The sequence below is a fragment of the Oncorhynchus mykiss genome, chromosome 25 (assembly GCF_057628025.1).
Source record: "Oncorhynchus mykiss isolate SJ-2025 chromosome 25, ASM5762802v1, whole genome shotgun sequence".
Lineage (NCBI taxonomy): Eukaryota > Metazoa > Chordata > Actinopteri > Salmoniformes > Salmonidae > Oncorhynchus > Oncorhynchus mykiss.
Window position 1 is genome coordinate 29037304 of NC_143046.1, and position 19215 is coordinate 29056518.

The following is a 19215-nucleotide window of genomic DNA, read 5'->3' on the forward strand; positions in this document are numbered from 1 at the left end:
TGTTTATACTCTAGACATGTTATTACTTCGTACCCATCCACATCGACTCAGTACTGCTACTCCCTGTTTATACTGTAGCCATGTTATTACCTCGTACCCCTCCACAGACTCAGTACTGCTACTCCCTGTTTATACTCTAGCCATGTTATTACCTCATACCCCTCCACAGACTCAGTACTGCTACTCCCTGTTTATACTCCAGCCATGTTATTACCTCGTACCACCCCACATCGACTCAGTACTGCTACTCCCTGTTTATACTCTAGCCATGTTATTACCTCGTACCCATCCACATCAACTCAGTACTGCTACTCCCTGTTTATACTCTAGCCATGTTATTACCTCGTACCCCTCCACAGACTCAGTACTGCTACTCCCTGTTTATACTCTAGCCATGTTATTACCTCGTACCCCTCCACAGACTCAGTACTGCTACTCCCTGTTTATACTCCAGCCATGTTATTACCTCGTACCCCTCCACAGACTCAGTACTGCTACTCCCTGTTTATACTGTAGCCATGTTATTACCTCGTACCCCTCCACATCGACTCAGTACTGCTACTCCCTGTTTATACTCTAGCCATGTTATTACCTCGTACCCATCCACATCGACTCAGTACTGCTACTCCCTGTTTATACTGTAGCCATGTTATTACCTCGTACCCCTCCACAGACTCAGTACTGCTACTCCCTGTTTATACTGTAGCCATGTTATTACCTCGTACCCCTCCACAGAATCAGTACTGCTACTCCCTGTTTATACTGTAGCCATGTTATTACCTCGTACCCCTCCACATCGACTCAGTACTGCTACTCCCTGTTTATACTCTAGTCATGTTATTACCTCGTACCCCTCCACAGACTCAGTACTGCTACTCCCTGTTTATACTGTAGTCATGTTATTACCTCGTACCCCTCCACAGACTCAGTACTGCTACTCCCTGTTTATACTCTAGTCATGTTATTACCTCGTACCCCTCCACAGAATCAGTACTGCTACTCCCTGTTTATACTGTAGCCATGTTATTACCTCGTACCCCTCCACATCGACTCAGTACTGCTACTCCCTGTTTATACTCTAGTCATGTTATTACCTCGTACCCCTCCACAGACTCAGTACTGCTACTCCCTGTTTATACTGTAGTCATGTTATTACCTCGTACCCCTCCACAGACTCCGTACTGCTACTCCCTGTTTATACTCTAGCCATGTTATTACCTCGTACCCCTCCACATCGACTCCGTACTGCTACTCCCTGTTTATACTCTAGCCATGTTATTACCTCGTACCCCTCCACATCGACTCAGTACTACGACTCCCTGTTTATACTGTAGCCATGTTTTTACCTCGTACCCATCCACAGACTCAGTACTGCTACTCCCTGTTTATACTCTAGACATGTTATTACTTCGTACCCATCCACATCGACTCAGTACTGCTACTCCCTGTTTATACTGTAGCCATGTTATTACCTCGTACCCCTCCACAGACTCAGTACTGCTACTCCCTGTTTATACTGTAGCCATGTTATTACCTCGTACCCCTCCACAGAATCAGTACTGCTACTCCCTGTTTATACTGTAGCCATGTTATTACCTCGTACCCCTCCACATCGACTCAGTACTGCTACTCCCTGTTTATACTCTAGTCATGTTATTACCTCGTACCCCTCCACAGACTCAGTACTGCTACTCCCTGTTTATACTGTAGTCATGTTATTACCTCGTACCCCTCCACAGACTCAGTACTGCTACTCCCTGTTTATACTCTAGCCATGTTATTACCTCGTACCCCTCCACAGACTCAGTACTGCTACTCCCTGTTTATACTCTAGTCATGTTATTACCTCGTACCCCTCCACATCGACTCAGTACTGCTACTCCCTGTTTATACTCTAGTCATGTTATTACCTCGTACCCCTCCACAGACTCAGTACTGCTACTTCCTGTTTATACTGTAGCCATGTTATTACCTCGTACCCCTCCACAGACTCAGTACTGCTACTTCCTGTTTATACTGTAGCCATGTTATTACCTCGTACCCCTCCACAGACTCAGTACTGCTATTTCCTGTTTATACTGTAGCCATGTTATTTTGACTATTTATTTGTTATTCTCTGTCTATTTATTCCTCTTAGTCTTTAACTCTGCATTGTTGGAAAAGGACCCGTAATTAAGCATTTCACTGTTAGTCTACACCTGTTGTTTACGAAGCGCGTGGCAAATAAAATGTGAGTTGACTTGAGACTGGAACACCTTGCCATTGCTGGTTGCTGAAGCAGCGGCCCTAAACTAATAAAACACAATCAATAGCCCCATTTGACTTGCAAACGCTTCCTACTCTTTGTTTCTCCAGATGGAGAGAGAAATAGAGAAATTGAGGCTCACAAAAAATATTTATTTGTTTCAGTTTTTAACAAGAGCATGTAGGTGGCCACCGGAGGCTGCTTCATCTGCATGAGAATGAGGAGAGGAGCAGATTCCTCCCCCATCCCAGTGAACACTAATTACCAGAAAATTGAAAGTCCCTGAGTCTTCTGACTCTGACCTCTGTTTCACCTCGGGTCGGGGAAAGTGTGTGTGTCTGTGCCAGTCAAGGTACGTTGTGTGTGTGTGTCTGTGCCAGTCAAGGTACGTTGTGTGTGTGTCTGTGCCAGTCAAGGTACGTTGTGTGTGTGTCTGTGCCAGTCAAGGTACGTTGTGTGTGTGTCTGTGCCAGTCAAGGTACGTTGTGTGTGTGTCTGTGCCAGTCAAGGTACGTTGTGTGTGTGTCTGTGCCAGTCAAGGTACGTTGTGTGTGAGTATTTGATTGAACGGACGCTGGACTCACAACGGCATCACACCAGAACTCGGCCACCTCTCCGATCCTCATGGAGGTCAGCAGCTTCTCCCACACCTCCATCTTGAACATCTTCCCCACAAAAATCTAGTGCCGGCACTTTGGTTTTATGACTGTCGTCAATCACCCTGCGCTCAAAGTTGTCCCACAGCGTCTAGAGGGAGGGGGGGGGATAGAGAGTGGGGATTAGGTGGTAGAACAGAGCAGAGGAGAGGAGGCTGTTGTCATATGTTCCAGAACGTTCCACTGTCAACACACACACATGCACACACAGTGTCATTTGGGGTGTGTTTATGGACTCTGGCTGACCCTCAACTCAATTCTGTTGAGTTTGAACTGTGTGGAACCGAGTGGGAGGCTCCTCGACAGAATGGGAGCAGCACAGAACACAATTGGGGAACGGGCCAGATATTCATGTTGGCATTGTCCCGGAAAATCTTTGTCATCCTTGGACTTCAGGCCCGGGGCCATATGGCTGGATGTGGTGAGGTGTCTGTGTGTGGTTAGGGACGTCATCAGCCATAGATCAGTACCACAAAGCCCGTGCACGAACACACTGGTCCGCGACTGTTCAAACCCCACAGATGCCAATACGCTGTGTAGCAATTTTGTTGACCAAATGTTTGTGGTGTGTTATGCTCAGATACAGAATATTTTAATTGCTTGCATGAATTATTCAACAGAGTCTAATTGAGGTAGGCAGAGAGATACAATGCTCTCTAAAAATATGAATCAGTCTGTGAAGTATTAATTACTACACAATGCTAATTATACATTGCATCGTTTCCTCCACACATTAAACCCTAGGCATAACTAGGGTTCAGCGTTTTCTGAAATGGCAACCGATTCCGTACGGTATATACGATGCTACTGTTGACCAGAGCACTATATGCTGGCCCTAATCAAAAGTATTGCCCTATAAGGAATCGATGCATTCACAAATGCAGGGTGTTACCTTGGTCCCCGGCGTTAAGCATGGCATGTGGCCAGTCCCTCCAGCCAGAACGTTCTTCTTGGCTGTTCAGTAGGTACATCTCCTCCATTTCGGGACCAAACCTCCTTTTCTGTAAACTGTCAGAAGGTATAAAGGTGTATTTCATACCATGGGGCTACACTGCAGGCTCTGGGAGAAAGGCAGTGGAGCGTGTGCCACTTCCCAGTGTGTGTCTTTCTCCTCTCACTCTCCTGCTCTCCCTAATTAGCCTAGTGAGGCGGGATTGTTTGTGTTGGCGTCCTGCTGCAGCCCGGGGCATCCCTCCTGCTCTCTGACAGATGGCTGGATTACCAGAGTTTTGGAGATGGCCATTTTAATCTGAGTGTGCTAATCCCCCCCCCCCCCCCCCCCCCCAATCCTCAAAATAATCCCCTGTAAGAAGCCAGAGGCGGGTGACCAGAGGAACATGTGAGGGTGAGGTAGAGAGAGATGTGGAAGACTGTGGAGTGGAAGAAAATCTTTCTAGAAGTTAGAAGGGTAATCAGAGAGGATATAGGAGACGACTGTCCAGTCAACAGGGTTGATGACTTAGTATGTAATAGGTATGGTCACTCAGATGAAGTAAGACACTAGAAAATGTCAAACACAGACACACGATTGAATGGTAAAACAAAGTGTTTATTCATACAGAGTAGCAGACAGACAACCCTCATTCTATAATCCTACTAACATGACAACATCCCAGAATTAAAATAGGAACAATAGAAAATAAAAATGAATCATGATGTCTGGAGGCTAAAGGGAAAATGTATAATGTAATGACACAGCATGTCACTGAGGAGGGCTGTCAGAGGTGGCAGATGCTTCTTCGCTCTTCCCCCATGGTTCTCACTGCGCCTATTTGACACTTGGCTGCCCCCTGCTGGTCACTTGGGTCACTTTTCGATCAGCGAGTCCAGCTGCTCCTGAAGCGAGGCCAGCTGTTGGAACAGAGAAACGGAGCAGAGATCGGTTGATGCCGAATGCCAGGCTGTAATTGGTAGGCTAAGTGGATGATTAACACATCTTCCAACATTATTAATTTGTCAATACAAACAGCAAACCAAGCTGATGTGAAGACAGACAAGTTGAATCAGATACTCAGATTGGTGTTAGGAGTTCTTGACAATCCAAATTAAGATTGAATAAACCAATTGGCTTGGATGTTGGCTATAAAGACCACCCGTATACTTCTAAAAGTGGGATGTGTAGGGATGTTCAGTCACTAGAGGAAAACAATAGCAGTTCTTACAAACAAACATGTTTCGGTTAGTTTGTCGCTCTTATTCAAGCAGCGTAGTTGCACCTTTACAGCAAATGCTGCTTGATACCAAAGACAATAATTCATTACATTTATAACTCATAACCAAACAAGAGGTCATAAACTGATGCAGTTTTAAAATATCCTTTCCCGTCTTCCTCAGACAACGTTACCTGCTCCATCTCTCTCTCCTCCTGGTGGATAATTTCATTAAGCAGAGCCTGAAAGCGGTTCTGCAGAAAGAAGAGGGGGAGGAAAAACAAAATAAGGGTTCAGTCATTAGACAGTTCCCTTCGCTTGTTTTGATGTTTGAAATTTCAGTGTGCTGCCATTTCCTAGCGAGCGTCTCTTCCATCTGACAGAAAGGCCATTTGGAATGCCAGTCAGACAACCGTGACCTTTTCCTGTGGCTGTGATAATAACGGTGAAAGATAGATCACAGCCAGGCCCGGCCAGCCGAGCAAAGAGCTGAAACGACATGGTAAAAAAATAAATCTGTCCCCACCCGTGTCCCACACGTTGTAAATCTGTCCCCGAAGAGCAGTTGGCGGAACAATGATTTTTTAATGCTCCCCCCCCTCCCCAAAGGGCTGATGGTGGAAATGTAATATTTATGCCTTCTTTATGCGGTCTGAGTTTGGGAAGTTTTACACTCAGTCGCTTAGAGGGGTTATATTCCACATAAAGACTTCTCCCTCCAAGGTTGCCTCGGTGTGTCTGTGTGTGTGAGAGTGAGAGAGTGTGTGTCGGTGTGTGTGTGTTTGAGTGAAAGTGTGAATATGAGCCTGCTACTAAGACTTGTTTTTGAAGGCCTTATTTATGAATCGGCCTTTGTGGTCGTCTCAGTCTGCTGAATGAATCAAACGTAATGTCAAAAGTTGTGTGTGTCTATAATTCACCTTCAGGGCCTGGTTCTCCACCTTCATGATGAGGTCCTCCTGTTGTTTCTTGCGGGCGCGCGTCTCCTTCAGCTTGGCCTTCACACCGTCTATCTGCATCTGGTACTCCATCACTACAGGAACAGACAGAGGAACCATTCCCATCTTCTGTCACAAAACACACAGTCTACTTAATATCTCCATAGTATCAAGTGTATTCCTCTGCTCGTCGCCACTCTTTAAAAAGGAATAACCCACACTAAAAAGGAGAGCTTTTTTGAATGTTCTTCATTCGTCCCAAAATGTTCAAGTTACAATTTGCATTTTGAAAGTCCTATATCTTGAACTTGATTGCTGACATGCAAAACATGTCGGGACCGTATCAATAGTGGACTAATGAAGAAGTAGAAAAAACACAGAAAGATAGCTCTTCCTTTAACCTACATTAGAGTGAAAACAATACGCTGGACGCCTACCACAAGACATGCGTCAATTTAAGATACATAGGAAGCAGGGAAAGGAAAACCTGAAAGGAGGCAACTCGTATGGAGATTCAACCAACTGACTCTTCCACACACAGCCAAGACCAGCCATTTGCTACAGGCCCAAATGAAAAAAAAAAAAAAAAAAACAGGGCTTCCTCTCTTTGACCTGCACTGATCAGAATACACAGAAGACAAGCTTCCTTCTTCCAACTCCTTAATTTGAGTGTGAATGATGGAAAAGGAGACATTGAGAAGCGGCCACCCAGGGCTTTTACTTGCGTCATCGTTAAACGCACTAAAACAACATATTGAAGATTAGCATGCTCATCCCCAGAATATTTTGACGTGTCTATTTTCTAAGGATAAAGCTAAGCACATGAACAACTTCATAGTTATGAACACTACAACGATATGGAAGAAAATGTTACTTATTCCACAAGAACCAATAACACTCCCTAAAACACTTGGTCATAGGAAATTGATTTATTTCCATTACAGAATTAAAAAAGTGGAGTGACCAATGTACACCACCGTTCAGAAGTTTGGGGTCCCTTCGAAATGTCCTTGTTTTTGGAAAAAAAACACATTTTTTGCCCATTCAAATAACATCAAATTGTTCAGAAATAGAGTGTAGACATTGTTCATGTTGTAAATGACTATTGTAGGTTGAAACGGCTGTTTTTGAACGGAATATCTACATAGGTGTACAAAGGCCCATTATCAGAAACCATCACTCCTGTGTTCCAATGACACGTTGTGTTAGCTAATCCAAGATTATCACTTTAAAATGCCAATTGATCATTAGAAAACCCTTTTGCAATTATGTTAGCACAGCTGAAAACTGTTGTTCTGATTAAAGAAGCAATAAAACTGACCTTCTTTAGACTAGTTGAGTATCTGGAGCATCAGCATTTGTGGGTTCGATTACAGGCTCAAAATGGCCAGAAACTAAGAACTTTCTTCTGAAACTCGTCAGTCTATTCTTGGTCTGAGAAACGAAGGCTATTCCATGCGAGAAATTGCCAAGAAACTGAAGATTTCATACAACGCTGTGTAATACTCCCTTCACAGCACAGAGCAAACTGGCTCTAACCAGAATAGAAAGAGGAGTGGGAGGCCCTGGTGCACAACTGAGCAAGAGGACAAGTACATTAGAGTGTCTAGTTTGAGAAATGGATGCCTCACAAGTCCTCAACTGGCAGCTTCATTAAATAGTACCCACAAAACACCAGTCTCAACGTCAACAGTGAAGAGGCGACTCCGGAATGCTGGCCTTCTATGCAGATAAAACAGACATTGGACAGAGGAACTCTGCCTAGAAGGACAGGATCCTGGAGTCACCTCTTCACTGTTGACGTTGAAACTGGTGTTTTGTGGGTACTATTTAATGAAGCTGCCAGTTGAGGACTTGTCAGCCATTTCCAGCTACAATAGTCATTTACAACATTAACAGTGTCTACACTGTATTTCTGATCAAGGACAATTATTATTATTATTATTATTATTATTATTTAAACAAGGACATTTCTAAGTGACCCCAAACTGTTGAACGATAGTGTAAATATTTTCAAACATGCAACTTAAATGTTTCATATCAAGAAATGTCCATTTGAAATCTGTTGGACATCAGGGTAATTTTGAAGAAACCCTATCTGAGTAAGAAAATGATATTCATGAGTTAAGATATAAAAAAAAATATAAACTATTGGAACCAAGACTTAAATAATAACTGATATTTGCACAGGATGGAGGGAATGTTGGAACTAACGAAATTCCAGGTAATGAAAATCTACGCTCAATCCAGCACAAACTAATGTATAGAATTGATTATACAAGAGACAGAAATCACCAATTCTACAGCACAAAGGCAGAGTCATGACTTAAGTGTAAAATGAACCATGACTAAATAATGGATGCCTTCTGGGAATACTATAAAATCCAAAAGTTATGGGCGGAGTTAGAACGTTGGCTGTCAGTAGTATTACAATGTACATTAACTTTTAATCCGTCTGTCTACATATTTCAAGACATGGCATATGGGGGTGTAGTGAGAAACCTGCTGACTTAGACAATACTTTTCTCATATCATCTTGAAAAAAGCGTATGCTTAATTGGAAATCAACCAATCCTCCATCGTCCAAATGCTTTATTATTTAAATGTTAAGTGCGTGGGCAACAGAGAGGAACAAGATGGTGCAGTTTGAGGCCATGTGGCGGAGAGTGATACGGGCGCTGGAGACTGGGCTGTGGGCCTGGATGATAGAGTGGATGTTGGCGTGCCTCTGTATGTGGATGTTTTGTATACAATATATACAGTGGGGCAAAAAAGTATTTAGTCATCCACCAATTGTGCAAGTTCTCCCACTTAAAAAGATGAGAGAGGCCTGTAATTTTCATCATATGTACACTTCAACTATGACAAACAAAATGAGAAAAGAAAATCCAGAAAATCACATTGTAGGATTTTTAATGAATTTATTTGCAAATGATGGTGGAAAATAAGTATTTGGTCAATAACAAAAGTTTATCTCAATACTTTGTTATATACCCTTTGTTGGCAATGACAGAGGTTAAACGTTTTCTGTAAGTCTTCACAAGGTTTTCACACACTGTTGCTGGTATTTTGGCCCATTCATCCATGCAGATCTCCTCTAGAGCAGTGATGTTTTGGGGCTGTTGCTGGGCAACACAGACTTTCAACTCCCTCCAAAGATTTTCTATGGGGTTGAGATCTGGAGACTGGCTAGGCCACTCCTGGACCTTGAAATGCTTCTTACGAAGCCACTCCTTCGTTGCCCGGGTGGTGTGTTTGGGATCATTGTCATGCTGAAAGACCCAGCCACGTTTCAACTTCAATGCCCTTGCTGATGGAAGGAGGTTTTCACTCAAAATCTCACGATACATGGCCCCATTCATTCTTTCCTTTAGAAGGATCAGTCGTCCTGGTCCCTTTGCAGAAAAACAGCCCCAAAGCATGATGTTTCCACCCCCATGCTTCACAGTAGGTATGGTGTTCTTTGGATGCAACTCAGCATTCTTTGTCCTCCAAACACGACGAGTTGAGTTTTTACCAAAAAGTTATATTTTGGTTTCATCTGACCATATGACATTCTCCCAATCTTCTTCTGGATCATCCAAATGCTCTCTAGCAAACTTCAGACGGGCCTGGACATGTACTGGCTTAAGCAGGGGGACACGTCTGGCACTGCAGGATTTGAGTCCCTGGCGGCGTAGTGTGTTACTGATGGTAGGCTTTGTTACTTTGGTCCCAGCTCTCTGCAGGTCATTCACTAGGTCCCCCCGTGTGGTTCTGGGATTTTTGCTCACCGTTCTTGTGATCATTTTGCCCCCTCGGGGTGAGATCTTGTTTGGAGCCCCAGATCGAGGGAGATTATCAGTGGTCTTGTATGTCTTCCATTTCCTAATAATTGCTCCCACAGTTGATTTCTTCAAACCAAGCTGCTTACCTATTGCAGATTCAGTCTTCCCAGCCTGGTGCAGGTCTACAATTTAGTTTCTGGTGTCCTTTGACAGCTCTTTGGTCTTGGCCATAGTGGAGTTTGGAGTGTGACTGTTTGTCTTTTATACTGATAACAAGTTCAAACAGGTGTCATTAATACAGATAACGAGTGGAGGACAGAGGAGCCTCTTAAAGAAGAAGTTACAGGTCTGTGAGAGCCAGAAATCTTGCTTGTTTGTAGGTGACCAAATACTTGTTATAGTTCATGAGGAAATCAGTCAATTGAAATAAATTCATTAGGCCCTAATCTATGGATTTTCACATGACATATATGCATATATGTTGGTCACAGATACCTTGGGCCTCATGATCTCGTCACGGTATCTCGGTGCATTCAAATTGTAGTCAATAAAATGCAATCGTGTTTGTTGTGCGTAGCTTACGCCTGCCTGCCCATACCAAAACCCCACCACCACGGGGCACTCTGTTCACAACGTTGACATCAGCAATCTGCTCGCCTACATACAGATGGCATTGTGTTGTGTGACAAAACGGCACATTTTAGAAATGCCATTTTTTTTGTTCCTAGCACAAAGTTACTTGTGTAATGATCATGCTGTTTAATCAGCTTCTTGATATACCACACTTGTCAGTTGGATGGATTATCTTGGCAAAGGAGAAATTCTCACTAACAGGAAGATTTTTTTAGAAATACGATTTTTGTGCATGTGGAACATTTCTGGGATATTTTATTTCAGCTCATAAAATATGGGACCAAAACTTTACATGTTGCGTTTAGATTTTTGTTCAGGATATTAAAAAAAAGATGAAACGTTGTGAGACTATTGAGATGGCACAGTGGTCTAAGGTGGTATAAGGCACTGCATCTCAGTGCTAGAGGCGTCACTACAGACCCTGATTTGATCTTTGGGTTTTAAAGTGTGCAATAGGCCAATTTAAAGTGAATATAAGACCAGGCTAAGTGACTGTGGTGAATGTTAGCTGTCTGCTCGATAGAAATAGAAGGAATAGAACAGACTGCTCTCATTCTCTGGTCCACAGGGGCTCGTATTACTAAGGAACAGTGGTCATGTGGCTTCCATTCAATTCAATCAAAACCTAATGCACAATGAGCCACCGTCTTAGCTAACATCATCCCACACAGTCAGTATGGATTGAAAACCCTTTTTCAGATGCCATGGTCCTCATTACAAGCACTACGTGTCGACGGCCACAGCCAGACTTTGAAAGATGCAGCCCTACAAGAGTCTGTCGGGAGAGCTGCAGGACGGGGGTGCAGTGTTGGCTGTGTGACAGACGGTTCCATGTAAGCCAGTGAGCTGTCAGAGAAAGCACAGTGGCTGAACCAGCCCCAGGAGGAGAGAGCGAGTACCTGTCCGTCTTCTGAATGGGGATATAACTGGAGATGAAGGGATATGGGGGAGGGAGGGAGATGTCTCTCTGACCTAGAAAACTCAGCTTCATTCCAACTCAAGCTCACTTCGCCTTCGTCCGTTTTGACATGGGGACAATGAGAGTGTTTCATGTGATTTGAGGCCCTCTTATTGTCTGTCCGTACTCTGTGCTTCTGTTCTGCTATTACAGCCACATCTCCCCGCTCCTCCTCTCCCCACATTGGCTGCTATTCCAATACTGTAGACAAGCGCCATGTTTATACCAATTACAAAACAATCACACTTCACTTATAATAAATAGAAATAACAATGTTATTGCAAAGGAACATGTTGTGCCAACATGGGGACGGTGTGCCAATCTCTTAATATCTATGACTTCAACCCCCCAATCGCCCCGGCGATGAAAAACAAACTCGCCCACTCTCCGTTGCCCTTCTTTCTCTTTCCACCACCCCTCTTCTCCCTCCGGCCTCACCTATCTGGTTGTTCCTGTCTGCCTCGTCCCGAGCACCGTCTGATGACTCGTTGAGTTTGTCTTGGAGCTGTCTAACCAGGTCTTCCTCCATGTCCATGATGTTCAGGTCCTCGTCCTCATGACGAAGGTCCCCCTCGTCCTCCTCATCATCGCTGCTGCTGCTGATGTCGTTGAAGATCTCCCTCAGCTCGTCACGTTGGGCTGGAAGAAAACATTGATTTTCACATTGTCAAATAAAATATCTAAACAAATAATAATAATAATAATAATTCAGTCTTCTTACTGTGACCACTCCTCACCAACAAAACACAGTCCTCCCTTTAGGACAGTTTTAGAAACACCAAGGCAGCTTTTCCCAAACTAGGGGTCTGGACCCCATGTGTGGTCACCTAATTTGAAAATGGGACTGCGGCAAAAAAAAAAAATCAAAAAATTCAAAATAGATAAATTCGCACTTGGTTCATAAAACCGGGAAAACGTCAGTAACCTCCGGTAAGCTGCTAGATGTGGCTGTAATAAACAGAGTATTCTGTTTTCTACCTACAAATATGTCTCTATCTTTTAAATGGTTTAAAGGAGCAATACGCAGTAGCTACTGTACATACATTTTAGACCTATAAATGAATGAATGATATGTACACAATGATTCTTGAAGAATATAACTTATAAATGCCTCATTAGCGCAACTGTCATACTCCATGAGAAACCAAAATACAAGCTTGTTTAACACCAATGCCTGTAAACAAAGTAAATGTAAACAAACACTCACAACATGATCAAGCTATCATTTTGATATCACAGATGGCCAGTCTTTGCAACCATACCTATGTCTATGAATTTGAGAGTGGTTCATTACTCCAGAGCACACTATCGTTTCAACTGCTGATTGCCGCTGTCATGACGTTGCGCTCTTTGGGTACAGCAAACCCATCCCCCTCTCCCTGCCTCCTTCAACTAGGCTGCTGTGGTCAGAGAGAGGTCATAAATTCCTGAGAAGACCCTGCCTCATGGACACACAGTATAAGAGACTGAGTGAATTTTCATAGAGAACAAAGGAATTTCTTCCACCTCTCAGAACTTGAGGTCCGAACAACATTTATGTTCCCATGAGGCTCATGGCAGACGGTGTGGCCACATTGCCATAACGCTGTTTATATAATAGCCTCAGATATGAGGTTTACATCTAATTGTTGTATAAGATGAATGAGTGAGTATGATACTGTTTGTAAAATTGTGTGATGTGATTTTGGACTGTTTAATGAAGGAAACTCCAATTCCCTTTTGAATTGAACTAAATCGGAGGACCGCCCCTGAGCCCAGTTAGGGTCAGGCATCCTGGGACAGCCCTTTTCTGCAATTCCGAATAAAACCCAACTTTGAGAAATTATCACCAGACCATGTTTCTCTCAATCACAGGTGTACAAAGGTTGTAGACCATTGCTGAATCTATACCACGTGGTTAAACTCTTAGACTATCGATACTGACAGAATAAGAACAAGTCTTTGATATTGATTACTAGTCTGCAGCTAGGAATTTGGTATCATTGAACGTGAAGAACGACAACCGCCGATACATCCATTCTACAACAACATGAATAAATGTCACTCTGAACTACCCACTTTAACCACGACAGAGAGAGAGAGAGACGGACAATTCTACAAAAGAAAACTTTTCAACAGAGATCAAGACGACACACTGAGCGTAAATATATATATTGATTGCAATTGTTCCCGAATGAGTGAGCGTTCATGGATTAACATTTCAATTTTTATAATTATCACTCTGTAGTGACTTCTCAGCTGACTCCCCTTTTGTACAACAAGCCGCCATTCCGGTTCAGCCCACTAGGGCACATTCCCCTGTCATTTCTTGTTACCATTTTTACTTTGTTTGTTAATTTATATATATTTCTGTGAATTACTTAGTTAGTAAATAAATGATTTAAGACAATTGATGTATGGATGACTCATAGTGAAGACTGGGTTCGTGCAGATAACCAACAATTTACGACGTTTGGAATGAGACTAACGTGAGGTAAAGTAAATAATTCATTAATCAGAAGACTATTTGTTCAGATGTAAAATATCTGAAAAGTTATTTTAGGAAATGATAACTTTGTAATCTGAATATTTTCCTTGGTGCCCCGACTTCCTAGTTAATTACGATTACATGATTAATCAGTCTAATCGTGTAATAGTAATTACAGAGAATCTTTGATGAAACGATGTCTTCAATTTAATGATAGTAAAGACACGACACGGCTTTAAGCTACAAAATATTGACTCAAGACATTTCAGCTTTCCCTTTTTTATTAATTTGTTTCAAAAATGTCAAATAATTATTCCACTTTGACATTATGGGGTATTGTGTGTAGGCCAGTGACACAAAATTGTAAATTGAATCCATTTTAAATTCAGGCTGTGACAAAAAAATAAAAATGGAAAAAGTCAAGGGTGTGAATACTTTCTGAGGGAACTGTATGTCTGTTGCAGAGACGAGAGCGCAAGTAAAACAAGTTTGAATCAGTCAGGGAAATAAGTGCTGAAAACATGTTGGCTCACTATTTAAAAAGATGGAGAACAAGCTATAGCAGCGTTTCCCAAACTAGGGGTCGCGAGAGAAACGTAAAAAATTAATCATAATCTTGTTTGGTTCATAAAACCGTGGTTATGTCAGTAACCTCCGGTAGCCGCTAGATGTGACTGTGATAAACAGAGCGGTTTCTGTTTTCTCCCTACAAATGTGACACCATCTTTTGATTGGTTTAAACTACATATTATGACCCCATCACTGAAAGGTTAGACTCTCAGGAACACGTATGTGTCTTCTGTTACTCTTTACAAAACCCAACAAGCCTCATTAGAACAGAGTGGACAAGACCAGGCACTAAATCAGACTGGGGGGAAAAGAACATCAAGATCAAACAAAATGATTGTCTGATGATCTTCTGAACATCCCAAGACCTTTCTGATGCATTTCAGTCACTTCAAACCATACTTCCTTCAGATTAAATGAAGGTTAAATAAAAATAAATTAAACTACTGTCAAAAGTACTCTGACTGATTTGTAATATTGTCATAGCCCCAATTAAAAAAGTTAACATTGGCCATTGATGACATCGCTTTTTTTTTTTACATGGTGTGGGGGGGGGGGGGGGTCGCAAAAAAATGTGATACCTAAATAGGGTTGTGGGCCAAAACAGGGAAACCCTGGGAAACCCTGCACTAGGGCCTACTGTACTACTGTACTGCGTTGGAGCAGTGAAAGGCTATGTGGCATACTGTATGTTCTAACTTCTGTGTGGGTGTGATGGCCCTAAGGTGGTAGGAGCCTGTAATATCAGTTATGGCTCTCATTCCAAACATAATACATGTATTCAATATCTGGACTAAGTTAACAGAGTCACTCTGCACGGAACCTTCACATCTGCTAAATGATCATATTATAGTATTACTACATTTTGCCCACTTCCATGGTGCTTACCTGAGGAACCATGCCCCATCTTGTGTCCCGATGTCCCAGGTGATGAGTCCAGGTTGGCCAGAGAGCCGTGGTTGTCTGCCTCCTTGGTCTCATCCTCAGCTATCACCTCCCAGCCTGAACGCCAAGTTAGGGAAACGGTGTACACCAAACACTACCTCACTGCTTTCATTAAGTTATGTCACGTTCCAGCTACTCACAACTGGCTTCCCTATGGGCCTACAAGGACATATTAACATGTACCACCGCCCATTGAAATCTACACTAAGGGAGATGCACTCCGATGTTAATGCTGTCCCATGTTCTGTGCTCATCCCCCCCCCACCAGGTAAGTTGACCGAGAACACATTCTCATTTACATCAACGCCCTGGGGAATGGTTCCTCCTGCTTTATCATTTCATCACGGTGCTTATTGACGAAGGTGTTGGTGTGCAGGTCTCACATTAACACGTTAGCAGGAGTCAGTTCAAGTGAGGCCCAGCAGAGTAGGGCCCCCGCTGGTCAACAGCTATTGGATGTGTTGTGTGTCATTTACAGTGCATGTATAAAAGGGTACCGCAATATCTGGTGACGGTTTGGTGCAGCGTTAGAGACAGTGTGTGTGTGTGTGTGTGTGTGTGCGTTTGCCCCAGTGAGTGAGCTAAAAGGATACGGACACTAACGGCCTCTGCGTCCGTGCTCAGTAATCTCTTCACCTCCTTCTCCACGTCGGGAGACTCGATGTACTGCAGAGGAAATCAGGTTAGACTTACTTCATGCCTCCAGACTACCCACCCACCCCCACACCCACACACACCCCTAGCGAATGGCTGGCCATGTGCCAGCAAACACATTAGCGATTAAGAACAGCGAGCCAAACCGATATGGTGTTGCACCTTAAAGAAGATTTATTCAAAAGACAAAGTAGGAATCTTTCCTCTCACTCGCTCTCTGTCACTTGGATCAAAGCAGAGAGTTAGATTGCTCTCTTGCAAACCTTTGGGGCAAATGAAGATGGAAGGCCTTTATTTTTTATGTAAATCTTAGTTTTTACATCCGCTGCAGTTCGTCTTTTATGAAATGTAAATGTGTTGTTTGAATTAAGGGCCGGGGACGAGAACCCGACATCATCTGAAGAAAATATTCACAAGATGAGGGGGAAAGAGAGCTCTAGGGGAAACACAAGATGTCAGTACCTTCTTTTTTGCCGTCTTCCTGAATCTTCTCTTCCTTGTGTTCTTTAGAGGACAGGTGACTGGAGACCAAAACATCATGATTTAAAGTTAACAGAACCGTCAGAAAGGAAACTTGCAGATTGGCTGAGGCTTGAAGATAAGTCTCTGCGGGCTGCAAAGTGCTACTCAGCATATTTCAATACAGAGGGGATATAGTTCTACTTACTGCCATGGTTCCACACAAACTTCTTGTCCTTGTCTTTGTCCTTCTTCTTCTTGGGGTCCACAGTACCGGTGGGTTCCTCTAAGGGAGGATAGAGGTCTCCATCCAACGTGCACACCAGCATCTACCCCACACAGAACAGGGTCAAAGAGCAATGAATATATCGACCTTATAGAATGCTTGAAAATATATAAACCAACATTATGTGAGGTCATTATCAATCATCCCTGGTTCTAATCCCTGAGCCGACTAGGTGAAAAATCTCTCGGCGTGCCCTTGAGCAAGGCACTGAACCCTTATTGCTCCTGTAAGTTGCTCTGGATAAGAGCGTCTGTTAAATGACTGAAATGTCATACAGGAACAGGGCATTCTAAACCTTAGAGCAGACACTGCAGCCAAAGACAACTGGTCTGGAGACTTCATACACCATTCTACTCCTATATGATGCTTGTATGAGAGCATCCTTCCTGTCCTACCTGACAGACGTCAGCAGTCTTATAGAAGGTCTTCTTGTCCACTGTTTTCAGAGACTCCAGGATGCAGGGCAGATCCACCAGTTTACACGCCAAAGGTACACGATCCACTCTCACGATGCCATGACGACCATCAGCTGCAGAACATCATATGATGTCATTTCACACATAGAAAAATAATTTGACTACTGGTCACCTATCACAGGTTTACTTGAATGTCCGTTGTTATTATCCTACTTCTATGATTTCATCCTTATGTTGGCAATAGGTGCTTTCTTGGGAAGGAATGGCCATTCTGTAATGTGATGCTGGTATAACTGCTTCTGAACCAAAAAATGTTAAATGAGCACCAGGGTTAAACAAGGTTCTCTCTCTACTTTAATTTCAAGTTGCTTCATTAGCATGATTAATGAGGCCAATTTACCTTATCCTTGATTTGAATTATGCAAATGACAAAGCCTAACGTTCTACATTACAGAGTGTGACCAACGTCCTTTGCGGCAGATGGTAATATTGTGAGTGAACAGTTAGGACCATTCCATGAAAACAACAAGGTACACTTGAACTAACAAGACATGAAGGCTCAATACCTACCGTGCAGTTCAATGGTGAGTCTGTCTTTGAGGTTCATGCTGCTAGACTGGGCAATACATCTCACTGTTGAGGCATATTCCTTTGACAGAGATCATGCAGTCAAGATATACATCAATCTCGAAACAGTTTATGCCATGTCAAGTATGATTTCCTTTATTTCAAGATATGGGTGCACAGAAAGGTACAATACAGGCAAACGAGTGTTTGAGTCTCAGGTTCAATTATGGTTGGCAATTATTAATCAATCATGGTGACATTCATTCTGTAGCTAAGTTGGTTAAAAAATAGCATCATTTTGAATTTGAGATACATGGCTATTTTTTTTTTTAAATACACAAAACCAAAAATGCTCTCATCCCATTGTATTCCATATGTTTCCTTACCGTAGGCAGCCGCAGGACAAATTGACTCTCCAGCTCATGGGGTGCATCATCTTTGTTTTTCGAACCGACCTTCCCCACTGCAAATCAGTGCATAATAACATATTAATAGTCATATTTTGTAGGTTTGATTATCTAGCTAGTTAGCTGGTTAGTTAGCTAGCTGGCTAGTTAGCTGTCTGGTTGAGTTTCTATTCACGTTAACGTTACGCTAGCTTCACCGAAGACGGACGATCTCCTATTCCACATGTTAACAAAACGTACCTTTTATTTTGGAGGTCGATTTGGTCTTTTTGTTCTGCATGGTGACTACTTGAAATGAAAAATAAAGAGCCTTGTCGATGCACACACAGCTAGAAACAACACAGCAAACCGGAAGACTCTTCTTTGATTACGTTTGACCTAATTCAATGGACTATTCCGCCACCTACTGGTCAGAATGGGAGCAGGACGGTAGTAATATCCCTTTCGGGAAAATATTGCAGTCAGTGCAGAATAACGCCTCGATCACAATGACAGTGACAGGGACACCGAGGTACATTCATTTCCGATTGAACGCTGCGTTTTCCATTCAGCATTGGGTTGCAGAGGCAGTTGTAGTGCGTTCTGTGTGCTGCATACGTTGGATTTATGGAACATATGAGTCAAACTGTATGTGTGAATGGTTTGACAGAAATGGTAGCAGAAGGTGAATGTTGAACTTTTGTTGCACACATATCCAGATAATGCTGTGTACCATTTTGCGTTAGCCTAGACCCGTTCTAATTCACATACAGCCCCAACAGATCCACAGAACTTGTTCTCAACTAGCCTACCTGGTTAAATAAAGGTGAAATAAAAAAATAAAAAGATGACAATCTCTATTGCACTCCACACTGCCCTTTCCCACCTGGACAAAAGGAATGCCTACGTGAGAATGCTGTTCATTGACTACACCTCAGCTTTCAACATACCCTAGGATTAAACACCTCCCTCTGCAAATGGATACTGGACTTTTTGACAGGCCGCTCTCGGGTGGTAAGGCTAGGCAACAACACATCTGCCACGCTGACCCGCAACACAGGGGCCCCTCAGGGCTGCGTGCTTAGCCCCCTCCTCTACTCCCTGTTGACCCACGACTGTGT

General features: G+C 43.0%; 1 protein-coding gene and 1 long non-coding RNA gene across 2 annotated transcripts; both read right to left on the reverse strand.

Moving 5' to 3' along the window:
• Positions 1-2101: 2101 nt before the first annotated feature.
• On the reverse strand, positions 2102-4063 carry LOC149971607 (uncharacterized). Its single transcript, XR_016491528.1, has 2 exons — positions 3794-4063; positions 2102-2992 (listed from the first exon to the last, which is right to left on the reverse strand). It is a non-coding gene; the product is annotated as an uncharacterized LOC149971607 (long non-coding RNA).
• Positions 4064-4431: 368 nt separating this feature from the next.
• LOC100305219 (TAF7 RNA polymerase II, TATA box binding protein (TBP)-associated factor) lies at positions 4432-18474 on the reverse strand. The gene is given in 12 exon segments (NM_001165123.2): positions 4432-4752; positions 5246-5305; positions 5972-6084; positions 11786-11986; positions 15270-15383; positions 15920-15992; positions 16443-16501; positions 16648-16768; positions 17121-17254; positions 17712-17790; positions 18095-18171; positions 18356-18474. Coding segments are annotated over 12 exon segments (1116 nt in total). The 5' UTR covers positions 18396-18474; the 3' UTR covers positions 4432-4707.
• Between the last annotated feature and the right edge of the window lie 741 nt (positions 18475-19215).